The sequence below is a fragment of the Procambarus clarkii genome, chromosome 75 (genome assembly GCF_040958095.1).
Source record: "Procambarus clarkii isolate CNS0578487 chromosome 75, FALCON_Pclarkii_2.0, whole genome shotgun sequence".
NCBI lineage: Eukaryota > Metazoa > Arthropoda > Malacostraca > Decapoda > Cambaridae > Procambarus > Procambarus clarkii.
The window spans coordinates 28,763,452-28,785,672 of NC_091224.1; the positions used below are offsets into that span (position 1 = coordinate 28,763,452).

Genomic DNA, 22,221 nt, shown 5'->3' on the forward strand with positions numbered 1-22,221 from the left:
TTGTGTCTAGCTTCAGACACGAGCATGTCACAGTTGTATCTTAAAGAGTTGAGTATAATTAAGGATGACAAAGAGTCACTTACAATTAATGTATCAAAGTTTGGAGACTTGTACACATTTCAGCCCAAGAAGCAAGGCAAATAGTTCGGTGTGAAGGGTAGAGGCCCAGTTGTTTATACGGACTCCCCACTCAAAACACAAGCCATCGCCCATTGTCAAATTTATTTATTTATTTATTTATGCATATACAAGAATGTACATAAGGAATGTGAGGATACAAATATGGTAATTACAGTCTTGTAAAGCCACTAGCACGCGCAGCGTTTCGGGCAGAATCATCATCAGAATCATCATTCGGGCAAATCATCTAATACTAACAACTGCACTTCCAGCAACACCCGTGGGGCGGTGTAGGGAACCATCAGTGTATTTGATTTGACAGAGAATGCTCTGTGGATAGAGCATCAATATGGGGGCCTGACGGTTGAGTGGACAGCAGCGTTCGGGGTTCGTAGTTTTAAGGGTCCAGATTCGATCCCCGGCGGAGGCGGGAAATAAATGGGCAAAGTTTCTTTCACCGTAATAATGCCCCTGTACACCTAGCAGTAAATAGGTACCTGAGAGTCAGACAGTTGCTACGGGCTGCTTCCTGGGAATGTGTTTGTGAAAATTAGGATTAAGGACTTGCCCGAAATGCTATGCGTGCTAGTTAGTGGCTGTACAAGAATTTAAGAACTCTTGTATAAATAAATAAATATGGCTTAAAACGTTGAGCTTTGCCTCAAGACGAAGCTTGGGCTAATCTCTAATTTGCTTCTTGGGTGAAAAGGGAGGGATTAAAATTGGAAAGGGTGTAATCTCCCACGGTGCAGGAAAGTGCCGTTGCAGTGTCTCTTGGTACAAATTATATATCTGAAACATTCCAAGTTCAGTTCCATTTAGTTATTCATTTGGAACAATGTTGACCTTCAATTAAGACATTCTGGAGGGCTTCTGTGCAAGAGTTAGGATGAACTAACCTAAGCATTTTTATACCAATTTTAAAGTTAATTTCAGTAAAACAATCAACGAAGTATACAGTATAAAGAAAAACCTAATAATAGTGTTTTGTGATGACTTTGAAGGTTCCCGCCAGGATGACAGCTTGGTGTTATCAACACAGTCCCACCGGCCCAAGCCACGCACTTCCCACCAAGCCTTATTATACCAAGATTAAGCAAGACTTATCTTTGTAAGACTGATAATCGAGGTTAGTAGGAGTGCGAGAACACTTCTCATGAGTAAAAGTCGTCAATGGTGTGAGATGATAAGGTAACATGGCGGTGTGACACGACTCACCCGAGAGAGTGGTCGCGTCGTAATGGTTGGTGGACTGGGCCAGGCTCTCCCTCAAGGCTTTCCTTCCCGCTGGACAGTTGTTGTCCTGACACGTGTTCAGCCACGTGTTCAGACACGTGTCATAACACGTGTCCAGCCACACCTTACTGCTGGATATTCCTGGTACAGCTTCATGTACGCCTGGGGGGGGAGCTGGCGTGGACAACTCGCCCCCATCTACCCATTACTGTCAAGGCGTATATACGCATTTCCACACCCTCTTTTATAGTCGTTAAAACTATGTATATATATAGTAATCTTTTAATTCCTAACATATGAAATGTATCGTTTTGGTGGTTACTTGATAGTTAGTTTAGTTCATTTATTATGCACCCCATACCCATCTTGTGGGCGGTAGTGGAAAGGGTTACAGAGGCACATAATGGGCTCAGATAGGTACATTATTTGCATATTTTTTAAAACTCCTTATGCCCTAAACGCTGTGCATATTAATGGCTTTAGGCATAGTATGTTCTACCTACTCTATTTAGAAATCCAATATTCTGTTTATAACTCATCTTATATGTATGTTCCTTTTACCTAAATAAATATTTGTTTATTATTATTTATGCACAGTATGTTGGGTTAACCTTGGTTAGGTTGCATTAGATTGGGTTATTAGGCAAGATGGGTTTAGTTAGGCCAGTAGTAAGCAAGACAGTCCTCGGGTGTAACCATGACGTGAGAGCAACTTGACGCATCTCTGAGAGAGCACACACACTCTGTCTCAGTACAAGGTATCCACACTTGAACAGCTTTAGAGTAATGCTGGGTGGAGGTTATCTTGAGATGACTTCGGGGCTTTAGTGTCCCGGCAGCCCGGTCCTCGACCAGGCCTCCACCCCCCAGGAAGCAGCCCGTGACAGCTGACTAACACCCAGGTACCTATTTTACTGCTAGGTAACAGGGGCATAGGGTGAAAGAAACTCTGCCCATTGTTTCTCGCCGGCGCCCGGGATCGAGCCTGGGACCACAGGATCACAAGTCCAGCGTGCTGTCCGCTCGGCCAACCGGCTCCCTCGGATATTGGATCAATGTTACCGACAGTAATCCAGTGTAACTTCAACATTTGCTTGATGGCTGTTAAGTCTTTTAATGCCCCCCATGATAAGTTTAAGGTAGACTGTGACATAATTGTAAAATGGTAATAAAAATGTAACATTTGAACTGAATTTTACCTTTTTTGTATTTTTTTTTAATACAAATTATGAATTACAGTTATCAGGGTTTGCTTACATTTTTTGAGACACCTGATATAAAATCTGCCACTTTGTTATTCTTGTTAGATTAAAATTGGATTGGTTAGATTTGGTTAAGATAGGATAGCATAGGTTAGGTTTGTTTAGAGAGTAGTGATGATGTAGCATGCTAGGTTTGGGCCCCTTTTTGAATACTCAGTTAGGCAGGATTGGGTTAGGGTAGGCTGCATTAGATTTTAAAATTCATTAGCGAATGGTAACGTAAAATTATGGACGTTTGCAGTGGCAACAAAAAAAAAAGTGTTGGGTATACTGTATTGCAAAATTTATGGGATAAATGTATCACAAAAGAAAGGCTCCAGACACCCAAGTACTAGTCTCAAGATGATAAGACATTGCCTATTTATAAAGGAATTTTGCCAGTAAGACCATGTATATTATGGAATATTTTATAACTTTCATTTCCATATTTTCATGTTTAACATAACCAACTGCTCTGTTATCCACAACTGTAGGCCTACTCAGAGAGGTGGTGGCACAGCAATTAACTACCACCAGGAACTATTGTGCTAAAAGTTATAAAAACTAGAGATATCTATGAAAATTACAGTATATATTTTCCCATTTCAAAATCTAGGGTTCAGCCTAACATTGGGGTTAGTCTGCCAACTTCCAAACAGACGTAACTTAATTCAACTCTAATCTTAGAGATCTAATAATAACAAACTTAGCACAAATCATCTAATACTAACAGGAGATTTTAATTTTGACCTTTGTCAGCCTGATAACCCACTAGTTGTATGATAACCCATCCCCCACAGTATGACCTCTTTAGTGATGGGATTAATTGGAATCTGTATCGAGAATTGGAAGAATTTAACATTTTTCAGTAATCGGAATCAGTATCTGAATTGAGAGAAATTTATCTTGATTTCCGATTCTTAAAATGAGTGTAACATTTAATAATAAAATTATTTGTTTGAGGTAACAATTAAAATTGTTTAAATTATGATCATTAAGTTGACCAAACCACACACTAGAAAGTGAAGAGACGACGACGTTTTGGTCCAGGACGGACCGAAACGTCGTCGTCCCTTCACTTTCTAGTGTGTGGTTTGGTAAACATATTTCAGCCACGTTATTGTGACTCCTCATCTGCATATGATCAGTAACAATTAAGCATTATACTCAAAAGTTTCATTTTATTATTGCATTGTAATTTTATTTAAAAAAAAAGGATTAACAATTTTATTGCATTTTAAGTTGCATATTATATGTACAGAGCACCTGTGATGGATTATCTTGAGGTTATCTTGAGATGATTTCGGGGCTTAGCGTCCCCGCAGCCCAGTCCTCGACCAGGCCTCCTTTTTGTTACACACCCATAGGAAGCAGCCTGTAGTAGCTGTCTTAACTCCCAGGTACCTATTCACTGCTAGATGAACAGGGGCATCAGGGTGAAAGAAACTCTGCCCATTTGTTACTGCCTCAACCTGGGATCGAACCCGGAACCTCAGGACTACGAATCCGAAGCACTGTCCACTCAGCTGTCAGGGCTCCTTACATACAGTAATATATTTTTCACTATATATTTATAATCTATTTAAATTTCATTTTTTTTTAGTTATGTGGTTAGTTTTAGTGACTCTTTCCTATATTACTGTACCCCCCACTCTTCTTACTAATTCTTACCAATTCTCCACACTGCAATGAGTTGCCCTTTTCAAAGACTTCTTTATTTAGAATTATCTCTTCCAATTTGGCCTCCATCAAATCAATGATACCCAGCTACTTAAAGTGAACCATATCACTTACAGTAGATAATTTGATTTATACTTGTGTATACAAGTTTTATATTGCAATTTGATTAGCCATCCTTTTAGTTTCAATTGCTTCCCATGTTTGGTCCATGTCCAGTACCAATTGTTCAGTCATGTTTCCCTATAGTATACCATTTCATGCATTTCCCGAGCTTTTTCACCTTGAAGAAAAACTAATTTGTCCCTCACTCTTATGTTAATTTAGTTATATATATTTTCTATGTTTTTTAATGGGGCCCTGTTCTCTTTTGATAAATCTATCACCTACCTATTTATTATTTCACATTGTTTGTCTTTCTACTAATCATTATGCTTTAAAGGCCAATTTCAGAACTTTCATATACAGTATTCCAATTCTCCTCTAGTCTGTTCCTTAACATTAATTAAGGAGCTTAACATTAAGTTCTTTAATGTTAAGCCCCTCAACCACATTTGGAAGGAATGGAATGTGTGAAATAGAATGCATTTGCCAGCTCAGCCAGAATGCATTTTCTCATCCTCATTTCGGACATAGACAAGAACACAACCTATAGCACTGTATCATCCTTTGCAGATGACACTAGGATCTTCATGAGAGTAGGCAACATAGAGGACACGGCGAACCTCCAGTCAGATGTAGATCAGGTCTTTCTATGGGCTACAGAAAATAATATGGTGTTTAACGAAGATAAGTTCCAGCTCATGCGCTATGGAAAAAATGAAAATATAAAAACGGAAACCACGTACAAAACTCAGGCAAATCATAACATAGAACGAAAAGGCAATGTAAAGGATCTGGGTGTACTCATGTCGGAAGACCTTACCTTTAAAGAACACAATAAAGTAGCCGTCACAACTGCAAGAAAAATGACAGGTTGGATAACAAGAACTTTTCACACTAGAGATGCTATACCGATGATGATACTTTTCAAAACGCTTGTGCTCTCTAGAGTGGAGTACTGCTGCACAATGACAGCACCTTTCAAAGCTGGAGAAATTACTGAACTGGAGAGCGTGCAGAGATCCTTTACTGCTAGAATCCACTCAGTAAAACATCTAAACTATTGGGACCGACTAAAGAGCCTAAAACTGTACTCCCTTGAGCGCAGGTGGGAGAGGTACATAATAATTTACACGTGGAAAATATTAGAGGGGCTGGTCCCAAACCTGCACACAGAAATAACATCACATGAGACCAGAAGACATGGCAGGATGTGCAGAATACCCCCGTTGAAAAACAGAAGTGCAACTAGTACTCTGAGAGAGAACTCTATCAACATCAGAGGTCCGAGACTGTTTAACACGCTTCCACTACACATAAGGGGCATAACTGGCCGACCCCTCACAGTGTTCAAGAGAGAACTGGATAAGCACCTCCAAAGGATACCTGATCAACCAGGCTGTGACTCGTACGTCAGGCTGCGAGCAGCCGCGTCCAACAGCCTGGTTGATCAGTCCGGCAACCAGGAGGCCTGGTCGACGACCGGGCCGCGGGGACGCTAAGCCCCAGAAGCACCTCAAGGTAACCTCAAGGTAAGGTAACCTCACTGAAAATATAGATGATGTATCAGATACAAGTAAAATGCAAGAGGTACGGTACTATACATTTACAGAAAAATAATGTATCTACAGAAAGAATTACTCTCCCATTACTAAAATGTTTTGCAAAGATACTGATTTAAACTTATTGGCTATAACATCAGAAGTTAACATTCTTGGCTGTCCAATGGTCCCAAGTTTGAATCTTCCTGAGGAGGGCAGTGTTAGTGGGTACTTGAATGTTTTCAATACAGTACTGTATTTCTTATTTTCTCGTGTTTTGTAGATTGAGGATTGTTGTTTAAGAATTTTTTTCAATTAATAATTCATTGTGTCAGGAAACAGGAAGCCAAAGTGTATTCATACATGTTAGGCTTATATTGAGCTCCCTCTTCCTCCTCCCCCCCCCCCCCCCAGGTTGAATTACTGACCCTCCCAGTATGTAACCCCACAAGAAGCTGACTAACTCCTGAGTACTTACTGCTCGGTGAACAGAGCCATTAGGTGAAGAGAAATGGGCCCAACATTTCTGTCCCGCCTGGAATTCGAATTCAGAATTCTTCATTGTGTGTAGAGCATGAACCCGACTGTACTACCGGGACCCTGTATGCTTTAATTGAGCTTATCTATACCTCATAGATAAGCACACCCTCTATGCTTATGTATGCTTTTATTGAATTAGTGTTGCAATATTACCTTTATCTGAAATAAGATTACAGATTTTATTTTATTGTATTGTACACAGTTCAAGCATGTATAATGGAATGGTTTCAGGTTTCTTTCAGTGGATTAAGTTGGAGTTACTCTTGTTTTCTATTCTTAAATCTATTATTAATACATTTGTCATACTCATAATGTTAATCATTAATTTTCCAAACTAGAATACAAATTTTTCAGAAAAATAAGTATGTAACAAACTATTTTTATGAAAAGGAGAGGAATCGGAATCAAGACTTTTTAGTGGAACCTGAATCAGTATTGGAATCATTAGAAGTTTTAGTGTCACAGAAAAAAAGGTTTAATCAGCAACAAAATTAAAAAACATATTCTGGAAAATTAAACTTTATAAATAAATTTGTTTACAATTAAGCTCGAGAAATTAAGGAAAAAATATATATGTACTGTACAGTGGTACCTTTGTTTACGATTCTAATCCGTTCCCAGGGACGCATCGGTCCCCAAAAAATCATAAACCAAAACAAATTTTCCCATAAGAAATAATGTAAATTTAATTAATCTGTTCCACACGCCCAAAAATATTAACTTGAAAATACATTTTATACCGAGTACCACTCATATTTTATACTACAGTACTGTATATCATACCTCTATTTAGGACTCTTGGTGGTGTTTGAAAGATGGTGCGGAGGAGGAGGAGGGAGAGGTATTAGTGTTTGAAAGAGGATTCCCACTCATTATAACCTCAGGTAGTGATGACATTTCTTGGGTACTCTCTCGACTGTTTTGCAGGCATACCACTAGGACCTGATTGTGGGGTACTGCTTGCTTGTCTTACTAAGAATCCGTCTATAGACACTTATTTTTCCTTACGTTTTCAGCTTGTCTGTAGTGAGACATCACATTGTCATTAAAATGGTTAGTGGCACCTATACTGTACTTACGATTGCCCCGATTTACGATAATTTCGAGTTACGATGGAAATTTGATCGAAAAATGCGACCCGACTTACGATAGTGTCGTCGACTAACGATATTTGTTGGTACTCGTTTGGGTCAACCGAGCGTGTGGTTCCCGGTCACGCGGGCCAACCTGCCTCAGTTTACTAGAGCTGCCCACTTAGTGACAATCACACCTATAAGAAATTTCGTTTTTGTGATGATTTTTTGCTTTTTGAACATAAAACTGATTATTATATATCACACAATGGGTCGCAGAAAGTCAGTGGTAAGGTTCAACCTAAGAAAATAGTTGTGAGTTGAGGCAGTAGAGGTTATCCCTTTCTCATTAAGAAAATGTGTGAAGTATGGGAAGAACTGCAAAGTTTTGTTGAAAAAACTCACCCAGATAAAGCTGTAGCAGACCGTTGCATTGACCTTTTAAATGACAATGTAATGTCTTACTACAGACAAGTATTAAAATGTAGGGAAAAACAAGTGTTTGTAGACAGATTCTTAGTAAGACAAGCAAGCAGTGAGCCACAAGCAGGTCCTAGTGGTATGCAGGCAAAACATGCCAGAGAGTGTATCCCAGAAAAGTCATCACTGCCTGATGTGATAATGGAAGGGGACTCCCCTTCCAAACAGTAACACCTCTCCTCCTCCCCCCTCATCACCATCTTCCATACACCGTTAAGAGTCCTCCATAAAGGTAAGATAAACATATGTACTGTATTGAAGTTAGAGAACAAAATTGTATTCAGTATAAAATGTATTTGTAAGTTAATATTTTGGAGGGTGGGGAAACGGATTAATTCAATTCCCTTTATTTCTTATGTGAAAAATCGCTTCGACTTACGATATTTCGACTTACGATCCGTCTCTGGGAACGGATTACCATTGTAAGTCGAGGCCCCACTGTATAATAAAAACTTTTATGTTCATAAATCAAAAAGTAGAAAACAATGAAATTCTTTACAAAGAAATCAAGTGTGGTCATGGTCGTCATTATGCGGGATACACTGGTAAACAACTGAGCGTGCCTCGCCCCCAGTGCCATGTGCTCGTTTGACCCATACATGTATCAACAGACGTCGTATTCCAATGAAAACATTGTACACCAACAAATTTTACGATGAATTTGATGTCGTATAGCAAAAAAATTGTACTCTAGGGCAGTTGTAAATCAGGGTACCACTGTACCAATATACAGTGTATATATATATACTGTATATACTCCTTTATCTTAGAAATTGCAAGTTATATCCTAATGTTGGTAATAACTTCTTTCGTTGTATACAAAATTTCCTTTAAAATAAGCTATGCAGTATTATATTAAAATCAGACAAAAATTAATGGGTATAGTAAAATTTTAAATATTATGGATAGGTGTCAACTTGATGCAATCAGAATCTGGAGTGCTACCATGGAAATTATTTATATACAGATAGCTTATGGTTAACCAGCCTCCAACATTTCACGAATTCTGCCACGGAACACGTTTTTCCTCCATAACGCATTCGTACTAATAGAGTATTATACTTGTTGCAACTATTGATGGAGTATAATTATTATTTTACTATTGAAAATAGAAAGTTCATGATCTGTACTTTCGGATTACTTCAAATGGCATGGCACAAGAACGGTACAGGAACTATACAAACTTGCCTGTCCTAGGCCTTATATAATATTTGGGCTAATTTAATACATATTTGTTTTTAGTACAAATCAACATTACCTTGCATCAGATTGATGAAAAAGACCTTGGAGTCAGAATTCACCAATCACCGAAAATTGTGGTCACAACTGGGAGCTGCAGTGTAAAAAAAAAAAATTGATCCTAGGAATAGTCAAATGAAAACAAAGATGGATCCTAGGAATGGTCAAATGAAGCATTGACCTCAAGGAAATGAAGGTAGTTATACAACTGTACAAGTATCTGGTGCACCCCCAACTTGAATTATTGTATCTAGGCATGGAGACCTCATTTTCAGAAAGACATTTGGTGTGGAGAAAGTTTAACACTGACAACAAAAATCATTCCTGAACTAAGTTGTCTCTCATACCAGGATTGGTTGAGGGCCACAGGGCTAACAAAAGTGCAAACCAGACATAATAAGTCTGATCTCATTGAAACTTGAAATTCTGAACAATTTGGAGGATATTGATCTTGACCACTTCTTAAAAAGGTGAGATGTTACACAAACAAGGAGGAGTGGTTTCAAGATCAACAAGGCACAATGCAGGACAGAAAGGAGATTCTTTTTCACCCTTAGAGTTATAAACCCAATGAAGCCGTAAATTCCAAAACACTGGAATTTCAACATCCAACTCGACAAAATCATCACAACAAATGAGGGGGAACCTTTGACAAGCTGCTGGCTTTTTGTCCTTGTTAAGGCCACTAGAGATATAGTGGCCCACACAGGTAAATTATAGTAAATAGTTGCTACATATAAGTACTGTATTGTGCTATCACTTTTGGATGACAGGTTTGAATATTCACATGCACGTAGACTTTAGTCTGCTTATTTAGAGCAATGCACACTGTCAGTGATTTAAAGAAATGTGTTAATTCAAACATTTTCATTACTAGACATTTGCTCTCTTTTTGACCTTTTATAACATGTCGTTTTCTGTTGCAGATCCCTTCTGGTTCCGATTTTTCAAGATAAGAAAACTGGTCACGTAATCCTGCTAGATATTCAGGGTCAGCAATAAACTTTCATCAGTCCTAACTCTTTTGTATTATTCTCTAGACATAATTGAGGATCACAGTTACTTGGTAAGATACTTTTCTAAAGTGATACAGCTAAATTACATGACTTAAGCTTTTGTTGCTACTGTAGTCACCTGAAGGTACAGTGCTTTCAAAGCTACATAAATCTGTGTATCTGCTTGATAGTGAATGGGTGCCCATTTTTTGCCAGAGTATGTTTTATGACTGGAAGCCTGAATCCAATAAAAATCTTCAACATGGGGTACCTGTGTGTGGAAGGTCACACTCACATGACTGAACTTCTCCAATAAAAAGATATGGCTTTAATGCAACAATCAACAGTACACAGTCCAGTTAAACTGTGTTAGTGGGCACCACAAGGAGCAAAAATGGCTCGATAATTTGTATCACATACAATATTGTACTCTAGCATGCATCCTATTATAGTATAATTGATCAGTTTGCATATATCTATATCTCTCTACCCCTCTACTGTGTGTACAATTTTATATATATATATATATATATATATATATATATATATATATATATATGTCGTACCTAGTAGCCAGAATGCACTTCTCAGCCTACTATGCAAGGCCTGATTTGCCTAATAAGCCAAGTTTTCATTAAATATTTGTTTTTCGACTACCTAACCTAACCTAACTTTTTCGGCTACCCTACCTGACCTAACCTATAAAGATAGGTTAGGTAAGGTTAGGTTGGGTTGGGTTGGTTAGGTTCGGTCATATATCTACGTTAATTTTAACTCCAATAAAAAAAAATTGCCCTCGTACATAATGAAATGGGTAGCTTTATCATTTCATAAGAAAAAAATTAGAGAAAATATATTAATTCAGGAAAACTTGGCTTATTAGGCAAATCGGGCCTTGCATACTAGGCAGAGAAGTGTGTTCTGGCTACTAGGTACGACATTATATATTATTAATATATATATATATATATATGCAAACAAGCCTGAATGGTCCCCAGGACTATATACAACTGAAAACTCACACCCCAGAAGTGACTCGAACCCATACTCCCACAACTGGTATGTACAGGGACGCCTTAATCCGCTTGACCATCACGACCGGACATAAGGAAGTGATAGCCGAGGCTATATGAACCACTTCCCCGCCGGCACTCGGATGGTAATCTTGGGCATAGCATTTTATCAAATCACCTCATTCTTTGGGGCACACGTGAGGAACACAAATGCAAACAAGCCTGAATGGTCCCCAGGACTATATACAACTGAAAACTCACACCCCAGAAGTGACTCGAACCCATACTCCCACAACTGGTATGTACAGGGACGCCTTAATCCGCTTGACCATCACGACCGGACATAAGGAAGTGATAGCCGAGGCTATATGAACCACTTCCCCGCCGGCACTCGGATGGTAATCTTGGGCATAGCATTTTATCAAATCACCTCATTCTTTGGGGCACACGTGAGGAACACAAATGCAAACAAGCCTGAATGGTCCCCAGGACTATATACAACTGAAAACTCACACGGATCAAGCGGATGGTCAAGCGGATTAAGGCGTCCCTGTACATACCAGTTGTGGGAGTATGGGTTCGAGTCACTTCTGGGGTGTGAGTTTTCAGTTGTATATAGTCCTGGGGACCATTCAGGCTTGTTTGCATTTGTGTTCCTCACGTGTGCCCCAAAGAATGAGGTGATTTGATAAAATGCTATGCCCAAGATTACCATCCGAGTGCCGGCGGGGAAGTGGTTCATATAGCCTCGGCTATCACTTCCTTATGTCCGGTCGTGATGGTCAAGCGGATTAAGGCGTCCCTGTACATACCAGTTGTGGGAGTATGGGTTCGAGTCACTTCTGGGGTGTGAGTTTTCAGTTGTATATAGTCCTGGGGACCATTCAGGCTTGTTTGCATTTGTGTTCCTCACGTGTGCCCCAAAGAATGAGGTGATTTGATAAAATGCTATGCCCAAGATTACCATCCGAGTGCCGGCGGGGAAGTGGTTCATATAGCCTCGGCTATCACTTCCTTATGTCCGGTCGTGATGGTCAAGCGGATTAAGGCGTCCCTGTACATACCAGTTGTGGGAGTATGGGTTCGAGTCACTTCTGGGGTGTGAGTTTTCAGTTATATATATATATATATATATATATATATATATATATATATATATATATATATATATATATATATATATATATATATATATATATATATATATATATATATATATATATATATATATATATATATATATATATATATATATATATATATATATATATATATATATATATATATATATATATATATATATATATATATATATATATATATATATATATATATATATATATATATATATATATATATATATATATATATATATATATATATATATATATATATATATATATATATATATATATATATATATATATATATATATATATATATATATATATATATATATATATATATGACAATGTCAGACCACGGAGGAAAAATGAAACAGGAAATTTCCTTAAGTACTTTCGTATATTAAATACATCTTCAGAAGGTCAATATACTATGGCTCGATAATTTGGTTAATATACGAAAGTACTTAAGGAAATTTCCTGTTTCATTTTTCCTCCGTGGTCTGACATTGTCACATTCTTAATCACGTGTTTATTTTCGTGATACACACTATATATATATATATATATATATATATATATATATATATAATATATATATATATATATATATATATATATATATATATGTCGTACCTAATAGCCAGAACTCACTTCTCAGCCTACTATTCAAGGCCCGATTTGCCTAATAAGCAAAGTTTTCATGAATTAATGTTTTTTCGTCTACCTAACCTACCTAACCTAACCTAACCTAGCTTTTTTTGGCTACCTAACCTAACCTTACTTATAAATATAGGTTAGGTTAGGTTAGGTAGGGTTGGTTAGGTTCGGTCATATATCTACGTTAATTTTAACTCCAATAAAAAAAATTGACCTCATACATAGAGAAAAGGGTTGCTTTATCATTTCATAAGAAAAAAATTATAGTAAATATATTAATTCAGGAAAACTTTGCTTATTAGGCAAATCGGGCCTTGAATAGTAGGCTGAGAAGTGAGTTCTGGCTACTAGGTACGACATATATATATATATTATATATATATATATATATATATATATATATATATATATATATATATATATATATATATATATATATATATATATATATATATATATATATATATATATATATATATATATATATATATATATATATATATATATATATATATATATATATATATATATATATATATATATATATATATATATATATATATATTTTCACACACACACACACACACACACAGTATATATATATTTTTTTCATGTATTTTCAAGACTCAGACCTTCTTTGGCCAGATAATTGCCCCTCTGACTATTTGTATAAATTGAATGAATTGTTTTGTAATTTGAGTGAATTTCTAAACACAATGAAGAATTATAGTAAGGTGATCAACATTTGCATGACTGGTATCGCATCTACACATGATGAAAAAGTTTGCTTTCCTTACTTCACTGATAACTGATATGATTTTATCTCCCAATGTTTGTTACCATTTACAAATTGTAGATAAAAGTTATGAAGCTCTTGACTTTTCTCCGATTTCCATATTGGGCCAGATGATTACTGAGGAGTTCATAAATAAATTCTACAGTGCCCCATAAAATTTCCACTGTCACAGGACTTCAGTCCCCCCCCCCCCCACTTATTTATGTAAAGTCAACTATCTCGGTCCTAGACATTTCACAGTGACGTGTGCTTTAAAACATTGTCAATATTCTGTCAGCTTATAAATTGTGTCCATAGCTGTTTCCATTTATCTACCAAGTTTACATTTGTGATGTCCAGGTTAACCAATTCTCGATGACCCAAATTATTTTCCATGCTTCTACGTGTAAGAAGATCCATGTTTTCTTTCACTGAATCCTTCATTCGAGTACAAACTTTTTTTCCTTTTTAGTAATCCAGAATGTAAACAATGCTGAACCTTTAAATGGTAAATATATGAGACATTTGTTCCCCACAAATAATGTTTTGACACAGGAAATTCAGTGTTCTGTGCTGCATGATTCTGACATTTTTTTTTCATTTGTAAATTTAGTGTTCACTCGTTTCTTTGACATATTTCCATTCTTTGACATCGGTCATATTTGCATGACTCATCAGTGATATATACATGGATGCAAGTTGCAGATTAACCATGCCTAGATCATACCTGTTGTATAGCTGTCAATGATTCCGAGGATCAGCGTCTCCGTGGCCCGGTCCTTGGCCAGGCCTCCTGGTTGGAGGCCTGGCCAGGACAAACTCCCACCAGGTAAAACAAAACAAAAGAAAATAAACACCCCACAAATGCACACCGTCTCCAGGAGGAACAGAACCAGCTGCTATGCGTATTATAAGACAGCTACACAGTACCTTGCATCCCAGCCAGCGATGATACTTCCTCTAACCTAAAGCAAAACAGTGGTAGGAAAAACCCCCAGCTGACCCTAAGGGTGGGCAATCACCAAGCAGCAAAAGAACTCTGCGGAGGCAGTCCCTAAACAGTTTGTGGAAGGTAACCCCAAACTGCAAGGGCAGTACGGTACTTACAGGGACACCTAGGGAAGGTAACTGTAGGTACATCTATTCCCAGTTCTTTTGGAATTACACCTGGCACCTTTTGGAATTACCACCACACCGCAGCACAACACCACAAGGCACAGCACTGCTCAAGGATTGGAGCCAGAGCCTCAGAACTGGGGTTGGGTAGCCGTGCAGGAGGTCTGGGGTCCCCCTTTCCCCTCTCAGGGAGGGGGGAGCTGCACACAGTAGGGTGGCGGCTGTGGTGACGTCATGCTTATTTGGTTGTTTTCGGATTGGGGGAGTTCTGCCTGCTTGTTTGGCTTTCGGTTTGCAATTTTTAACCAGCTGTAGTTTGTTTTGGGATTCCTACCTTTCTGGGTGCCTGACCTGGTAGATAGCAGCAGACATAGACTGCTTCCAACTACATGAGGGTGTCTATAGGCCATTACTCCTCGTGCCTCTCTGAGGGGGCCAGGTTCTGGCTCGTGGTCCTCGGTAGGCTAAGAACTCCATCAATTGACTGTTGCCACAGTCTAATATATACACATCAGCCCAGTATAGCTCTGGGGAGCCAAAGGGGCTCTCCTCAGAAAAGAAGAAAAGTATCAGAAAATAATCGAAACTGGCAACCTTACCCTCAACTAGTACTCCCGCTTGTTAGCGTATCCCCCTCCCCCTCAAAGGGGGAGGGGGAGCCCACCTAGGCAAGCCGTCTACTTGCCACCTCAGTTCTAGGCCTGATGTAAAGCCCAAAAAACTGCTGTCCGGAGGGAGTGAGGGTGTCAGTGAGCCTCCATGGCTTTGCCCAGAAAATGGTATTTCATTACATTCAATGCTGGTTTTCTGGGGAAAGCCCTATCAGCTCCCGGAAGCTAACTACCCACAGAGAAGGAAAAACAGGGACTTACCCGGAAGGCGGCAGCATCGCAGGTCTCAAGTCGAAAAAGAGACAGACTCCTTAAAGTAAGTGGGGGCCTGGAACGTTCACAAGATATCTGGCGGCCAGGACCCTCTTCGAGCTCCAGAACCTAGGTGCCTAGATGTCAATCCAAGACATGTTTCCAAACACCACGGCGAGTGCCATGTACTTCCGTACGCCATGGGCTTGAGGGTAGATCGCAGGGTGGCTGGACTTGATGACACTGCGGACAACCTGCGACACACGAGCCCTGGAACAAGGAACCAGGGAAACCAGAGCCACCCAAAGAGCGTCCACTGTCACAGAACTAGTGGCCAACAGGTAGTGGTGTAAAGCCTCCACTGGACACAACATGTGATGCACCATGTGTTGATGCCACTCCACCCCAGATGATATTTCCTTTTCTAAACGCTCGAAAACGCTCTTCACCAGTATGACTGCAGTGAGATGATGGAGGAAGGGGTATTATTTTCACACCCTGTCTTGTGTCATACATTTTCTGTGCCTTGGAATTTTTTTTTTTACATCTCACATCAAGTGCAGCATCATTATTGCTGCTGGTAGACAACTTGTTAATAAAAATGGCAAATAGAGGCCATTCATTGCAACATTTTATCCTTCTGGTGCATGACACGGCCATCGTTGATGAGGCTAATTATCCCCAAAGAGTGCGACATAGCCCCAGGCTGTTTTAAAGTCCCTCAGAAGATTTTAACGTCTCGTGTGTACATGTGGCTCACATTTGATTCCTCAGGCCTACAGTAAACAGGTGCCATTTTTGGAAAAAAATATGGGTGTGACGTCTTCATTATTGAAAAGGTGACCACAGAAAGTGAGTGCATGCTGTAGCAGCTCACAGCACCACTGTGCAGTTTGTGTCCACATCACTTAAGATTGTTTTATTTTTTATGATGATAATGTCATCATTGTTTTATGGTTTTATGATAATGTCATCATTGTTTTATTGTTTTATGATGATAATATCATCATTGTCCTATTGTTTTATGATAATAATGTCATAGAAGATCCTGACTGTAATAGACTATGTACAAGTTTATTATTATTAACACAGAGAAATTACATTAACGGGATACAGTATATACCAATGAAAAAATCCACTAGGGTTATAGGTGGGTGCTAACCTACGACCACAGCATTGCCAAGCCGCATACTCTACCACTAGACCACCAATGTTGTGGTCGTACGTTCGTGCCCACCCATAGCCAGAGTGGATTTTCTCATTATTATTATTATTATTATTTTATTATTATTATTATTATTTTATTATTATTATTATTATGTTGACCAGACCACACACTAGAAGGTGAAGGGATGACTACGTTTCGGTCCGTCCTGGACCATTCTCGACTTGAGAATGGTCCAGGACGGACCGAAACATCGTCGTCCCTTCACCTTCTAGTGTGTGGTCTGGTTAACATACTTCAGCCACGTTATTGTGACTCATCGCCTGCATATTATTATTATTATTATTATTATTATTTTTATTTTTATTTTTATTATTTATATGCAGGTGGGTACTGGAAAAGACAGCTGCTGACTCCTGTTAGTAGGCATACAATTAAGGATTGGTGCCGAGTCAATCTTCCCGAACCAGGATATGAACGTGGGCCAAATTACTCGCAAAGCACCAGGAGAGTGTGTTACCACTTTTCCACAGGGACTACAGGATTCAGATATCAGTGAACACAATGCTGGTTACAATTTAAAAAGTGCTACAGCATCCTGAGCATTGTGATGTTTAGTAATACAGTAATGTTTGTATACTGTATTGGGTGTAATTATTTGTGCACTGTATTAGTTCTACCCATTTCATGCATTGCCTGTGTACAATATGAGAATGAGAAAAAGCATTAGAGCAAGCACAGTACTCTGGGAGACAGCTTTTTGCAGTGGATGATCTGAATTCTACTTTGTTGACTATTGCTCTTGGGTCCTTCCCATGTTTGGAGATATAGCTTGGTCTCTTTCCCTCTTGTCCACTTCACCCCTGTTTCTCTTCTGGTTTTCTGTTTTGTCAGCTGCAGGGTGGGTGGGCAGCCTTCTGGGGTTCAGGCCTTGATGTCTGCGTAGATGTTTGGAGGCATCTGATTTTAAGGGTGATGCACTGACTTCAACTTTGGCTTCCTCTTTTGTGCAGCGTTCTTGGGTGGAAGTGGCTCATCGGGTTCTTTGTGCTGGCCTCTTTTTAGCGGTTCCTTTCTTTGCTGGTGTGGTGGGGGCAGCTGAAAATGTTTTCAACCCATTGGCTACCCTTCACCTGGTTTTGCCTGATGGTTGAAGTGGTTTACTGGGATGTGACGTGACTGCTGTTGCATGCAAACAGCTACTAGAAGCCACAGGTGAGAGTTGAGTGTAGGTGAGGACCAATGTTGACAAACCACCCAAGACTGTGACTGTTTCCTTTCAAAAGAAACTACCCTTCACTGACACCCTAATGGGTGTCGAGGGGTGAAGTATACCAGGTCATAATGAATGTATAATTAAGTATACCAGGTCTACCAATCATTATTTGAACATAATTGTAAAGAAACTGCAGAATGGCTACGTCCTATAAGTGGCAGCTCCCATTTATATCCAACCAAGCTCATTATATTGTATATATGAATGAGTTTCGCCTGGTGTGGATGGGCGGTTATTTGGTCGGGCGGTGTGGGTGGGCAGCTATTTGGGCAGGGTGGGTGGATTTGAGCAGGCTCTTCTTCACTGAAGCAGGAAGTTGAAAAATGAACTCTCCAAAGCTCACTTTTACTTTTTATTGGGTCTGACACCTAGTGATGCGTTTCACAGGGTCACTCCTCACATTCTATAAGACAAATTCTACCGTGCTTAGCACTGGGTACTTTCCTCTTATGGTGAGGTGGTTAGGTAACATATGGATGAATAGGGAACATATGGATGAATGGCATTACATAGGGGATATTGATAAGGTATTAAATGTATCAACATAGTGTGTGACATGTTGGCAGCTTACGTTCTGCCTGCTTCCATTCCTGTTGCAGGGTCATTCGGTCCTGCTTCTGCATTGGCCTGGGGTCTTGAAGTGGGTAGAATGTAATTGTGTATCAGTCGTTTGTTGATTGCTGGTTTAGATTTCTTGATATTCAACACCTCACCGATATCAAATCTTCTATTGTCATTGTATCTATTAATTATTTTGGCGTTACTCGTCAAAATATCCCTGGTGACCGTCTCGTTGTGTGTGGCGATTATATGTTCTTTGATGGAGCCCTGTTGTTTGTGCAGTGTTAATCACCTAGAGAGGGATGTTGTTGTCTGACCTATATACTGATATCGTTGGGGCTGACAATCCCCAAGTGGGCACGTAAAGGCGTAGACAATGTTGGTCTCTTTCAAGGTGTTTTACTTTGTGTAGGGAGAATTCTTCATTAGCAAATTGGCGGTTTTCTTACTCGTATAATATATTGTTAATTTTATCTTTTGGTTGACATCAGTTGGGGGGGTAACGTTCCTCTCAATGATCTCTCTCAGGGCTCTTTCCTCCGCTTTGTAGGCCGTGGAGAAAAAGTGTCTGTAGAAATAAATACGTCTTGCAAGGGCCTGGTGTGGATTGAATTAGGTGAATGTTGTGAGGCAGCAAGCACCAGGGAGCCACCAAGGACTCATCAGAAAGAGGCGTTTCATTACATTCAATGCTGCTTTCTATTGTTTTCGTTTTAGTCTCCTATTTCCTTTGGGATGATGGTTCCTCCACCCAATGAAAGTAGGAAACACGTTAGTGATAATCAATATTCAAAATGATGAGTCCATTCATGCATTTTTCTATATTCAACAGCATTGCAGAATACGTGCTCCAGGAATTCATCGCCAGCAGTATTTTGGCCACTTAGATCTGTATACAGCACAGCATTTACTTCCTCTTAGCAGCTTCCACCAGTCTCTGTTCCTGTGCACGGCCACTTCATGTGTACTGATCATGCTGGAGTATATTTGAGTACTTTACTGGCTCTTAAATTTTTAAACAAATTTGTGTTTGCTTTAGAAACTTTTAGATTACTTAGTATTTTATGTAAAAGACCTTGAAATTCATTCCGAAGAAGAACATCTCTATTACGTCTCAGAACGGCATAAACCATCTTGAAAACTGAGAAAGTTTGCTTACGTTTGTTTTTTAATTCATTGTCAGTTAATCTTGTCTAATAATCTGCTAGATTTATTAAAAAGGTCTTTTGAGATATAATCTTTTAAGTGTTCAAAAGTTTACACACAAGAGAAATAATATATTTTTGTATCAAAGATTTGTAAAATAAAATTTGATAAAAGAATATGAGTGACAAAGAAGAAAAGAATATGAATGATCAAGAAGAAAAGAATATGAATGACCAAGAAGAAAAGAATATGAATGATGAAGATGAAAACAATGACAACGATGAAGAAAACAATGATAACGATGAAGAAAATAATATGAATGATCAAGAAGAAAACAATGCTAATGATCAAGAAGAAAAGAATATGAATGATCAAGACGATAAGAATATGAGTGATCAAGAAGATCAGAATATGAGTGATCCAGAAGAAAAGAACATGAATGACCCAGAGGAAAAGAATGGTCAAGAACCAAAGAAACCTTACAAATGTTCCGAATGTCCAAAATGCTTTAAAAAGAAATCATATTTGGCAGAACATATGACATCTCATACTGGAGAGAAGCCTCATAAGTGTTCAGTGTGTCAAAAAGCATTTAAACGAAAATCATACCTAGTAGAACATATGAGATCTCATACTGGAGAGAAACCTTTTCAATGTACAGTATGTCCAAAAGCCTATAAACAAAAATCGTTTCTAGTAGAACATATGACGTCTCATACAGGAGAGAAACCACATGAATGTACGGTTTGTCAAAAAGCCTTTAAAAGAAGATCGTATCTAGCAGAACACATGACAGTTCATACTGGAGAGAAACCATATCAATGTTCAGAGTGTCCAAAGGTTTTCAAACAAAAATCTTACCTAGCAGAACATATGACAGCTCATACTGGAGAGAAACCACACAAGTGTTCGGTTTGTCAAAAAGCCTTTAAGCGAAGATCATATCTGGTAGAACATACGAGAGTTCATACTGGAGAAAAGCCATATCAATGTTCAATGTGTGAAAAATCTTATAAACAAAGATCGTATCTTCTAGAACACATGACAGCTCATACTGGAGAGAAGCCACATCAGTGTTCAGTGTGTCAAAAAGCCTTTAAACGGAGATCATATCTACTAGAACATATGACAGCTCACACTGGAGAGAAGCCACATCATTGTTCAGTGTGTCAAAAAGCTTTTAAAAGAAGGTCATATCTTGTAGAACATATGAGAGCTCATACTTGAAAGAAAACCAGAATTCATATCACTGTGCAATGTCTTAAAAAGTAAGTTCTTCAGTACCATGGGATGATGCATCACAAACCAGACCTATAGGGGATTCTATAATGACATTTGGCATGTGCTATTTAATTATATTTGACATGTATTTTTAATTAATATTCATGTGCTTGTCTATTTCCAAGCTATATAATTTTAGTGCAAGTTAAACAGTGTAGTACACAAAGCTGTACCAAGGTTATAAGAAGTCTACAAAAGTGCCCGAGTGTGAGTAGAATCTCTGTAATGGGTAGCAACTGTCAATAAGATTAAGTGTTAATTTTCTTACTGACCACCACATTCCTTAAACGTATCACAAGACATTTGACCTGACCACTGCAGTTCACTTCAGAATGGTTGTAGAATGGCTGGCAGAGACTTTTGGAGGAGACACGAATGACCTCAAAATGTTGACAAGATCATTAGCATACCTTATCCAGTGGAAAGTAAGTAAATTGAAAGGTAACAGTACTTAGTGTCGGAACATGGATTTATACAGACCCTTGTGAAAGAAATGGTATGTGATGCTTGTGTCGGATGTCTGATATGGTTAGTTTTGTCTGACTTTAATTTGAATATAGATAACTTAAGCAAGATTTCATGAGTAGGAGTAAGAATAAGGAGTTACAATAAAGTTTTCCCTTCTATATATAAATTCTGTAAACACTTTAGTTTATATTGTGGCATTGACAGTTGTTTACAGTAGCATCAATAGATTTAAGTACAGTATATAATGTTTTATTATTCCCGGTTGTAAATAAGTTAATTGTGCAATTATAAACAAAACATAGCATTGGTTTTTGTATCCTTCACTTGACTGATAATTGACTAATTTTGGAAAGGCAGCCAACATGTAGTAGGAAGGAGAGAGGGAGGGAGAGATTCTAAACTTACTTGAATGAAGAGCCATTTAAAGTAGAGAGAATAAGGTAGTAAATCATTTCTTACTTGTAAGGGCACAGCAGCATGTGTATACACAAAAAGTATCAATTCATAGGAAAGTTTAAGTAGAAATTTG

The 22,221-nt window shown here is 38.5% G+C and overlaps 1 protein-coding gene across 5 annotated transcripts; it reads left to right on the forward strand.

The window, feature by feature from the left end:
* The first annotated feature begins 593 nt into the window (after positions 1-593).
* On the forward strand, positions 594-21,993 carry LOC123771634 (zinc finger protein OZF). Of its 5 annotated transcripts, XR_011224718.1 has the most exons (4): positions 594-1,249; positions 4,950-9,958; positions 10,176-10,315; positions 19,630-20,121. XR_011224718.1 is itself a non-coding variant. In XM_045764248.2 (3 exons), exon 3 carries the CDS (start codon positions 20,121-20,123, stop codon positions 21,168-21,170), a length of 1,050 nt encoding a protein of 349 aa, XP_045620204.2. In that variant the 5' UTR covers positions 1,099-1,249; positions 10,176-10,315; positions 19,630-20,120; the 3' UTR covers positions 21,171-21,993. The 5 variants fall into 5 exon arrangements, 4 of the variants coding, with proteins under 4 accessions (XP_045620204.2, XP_045620206.2, XP_045620205.2 ...); XM_045764248.2 differs by lacking the exon at positions 4,950-9,958 and having other exon boundaries at positions 1,099-1,249; positions 19,630-21,993; XM_045764250.2 differs by lacking the exon at positions 4,950-9,958 and having other exon boundaries at positions 1,099-1,249; positions 10,176-10,240; positions 19,630-21,993.
* The last annotated feature ends 228 nt before the right edge of the window (positions 21,994-22,221 follow it).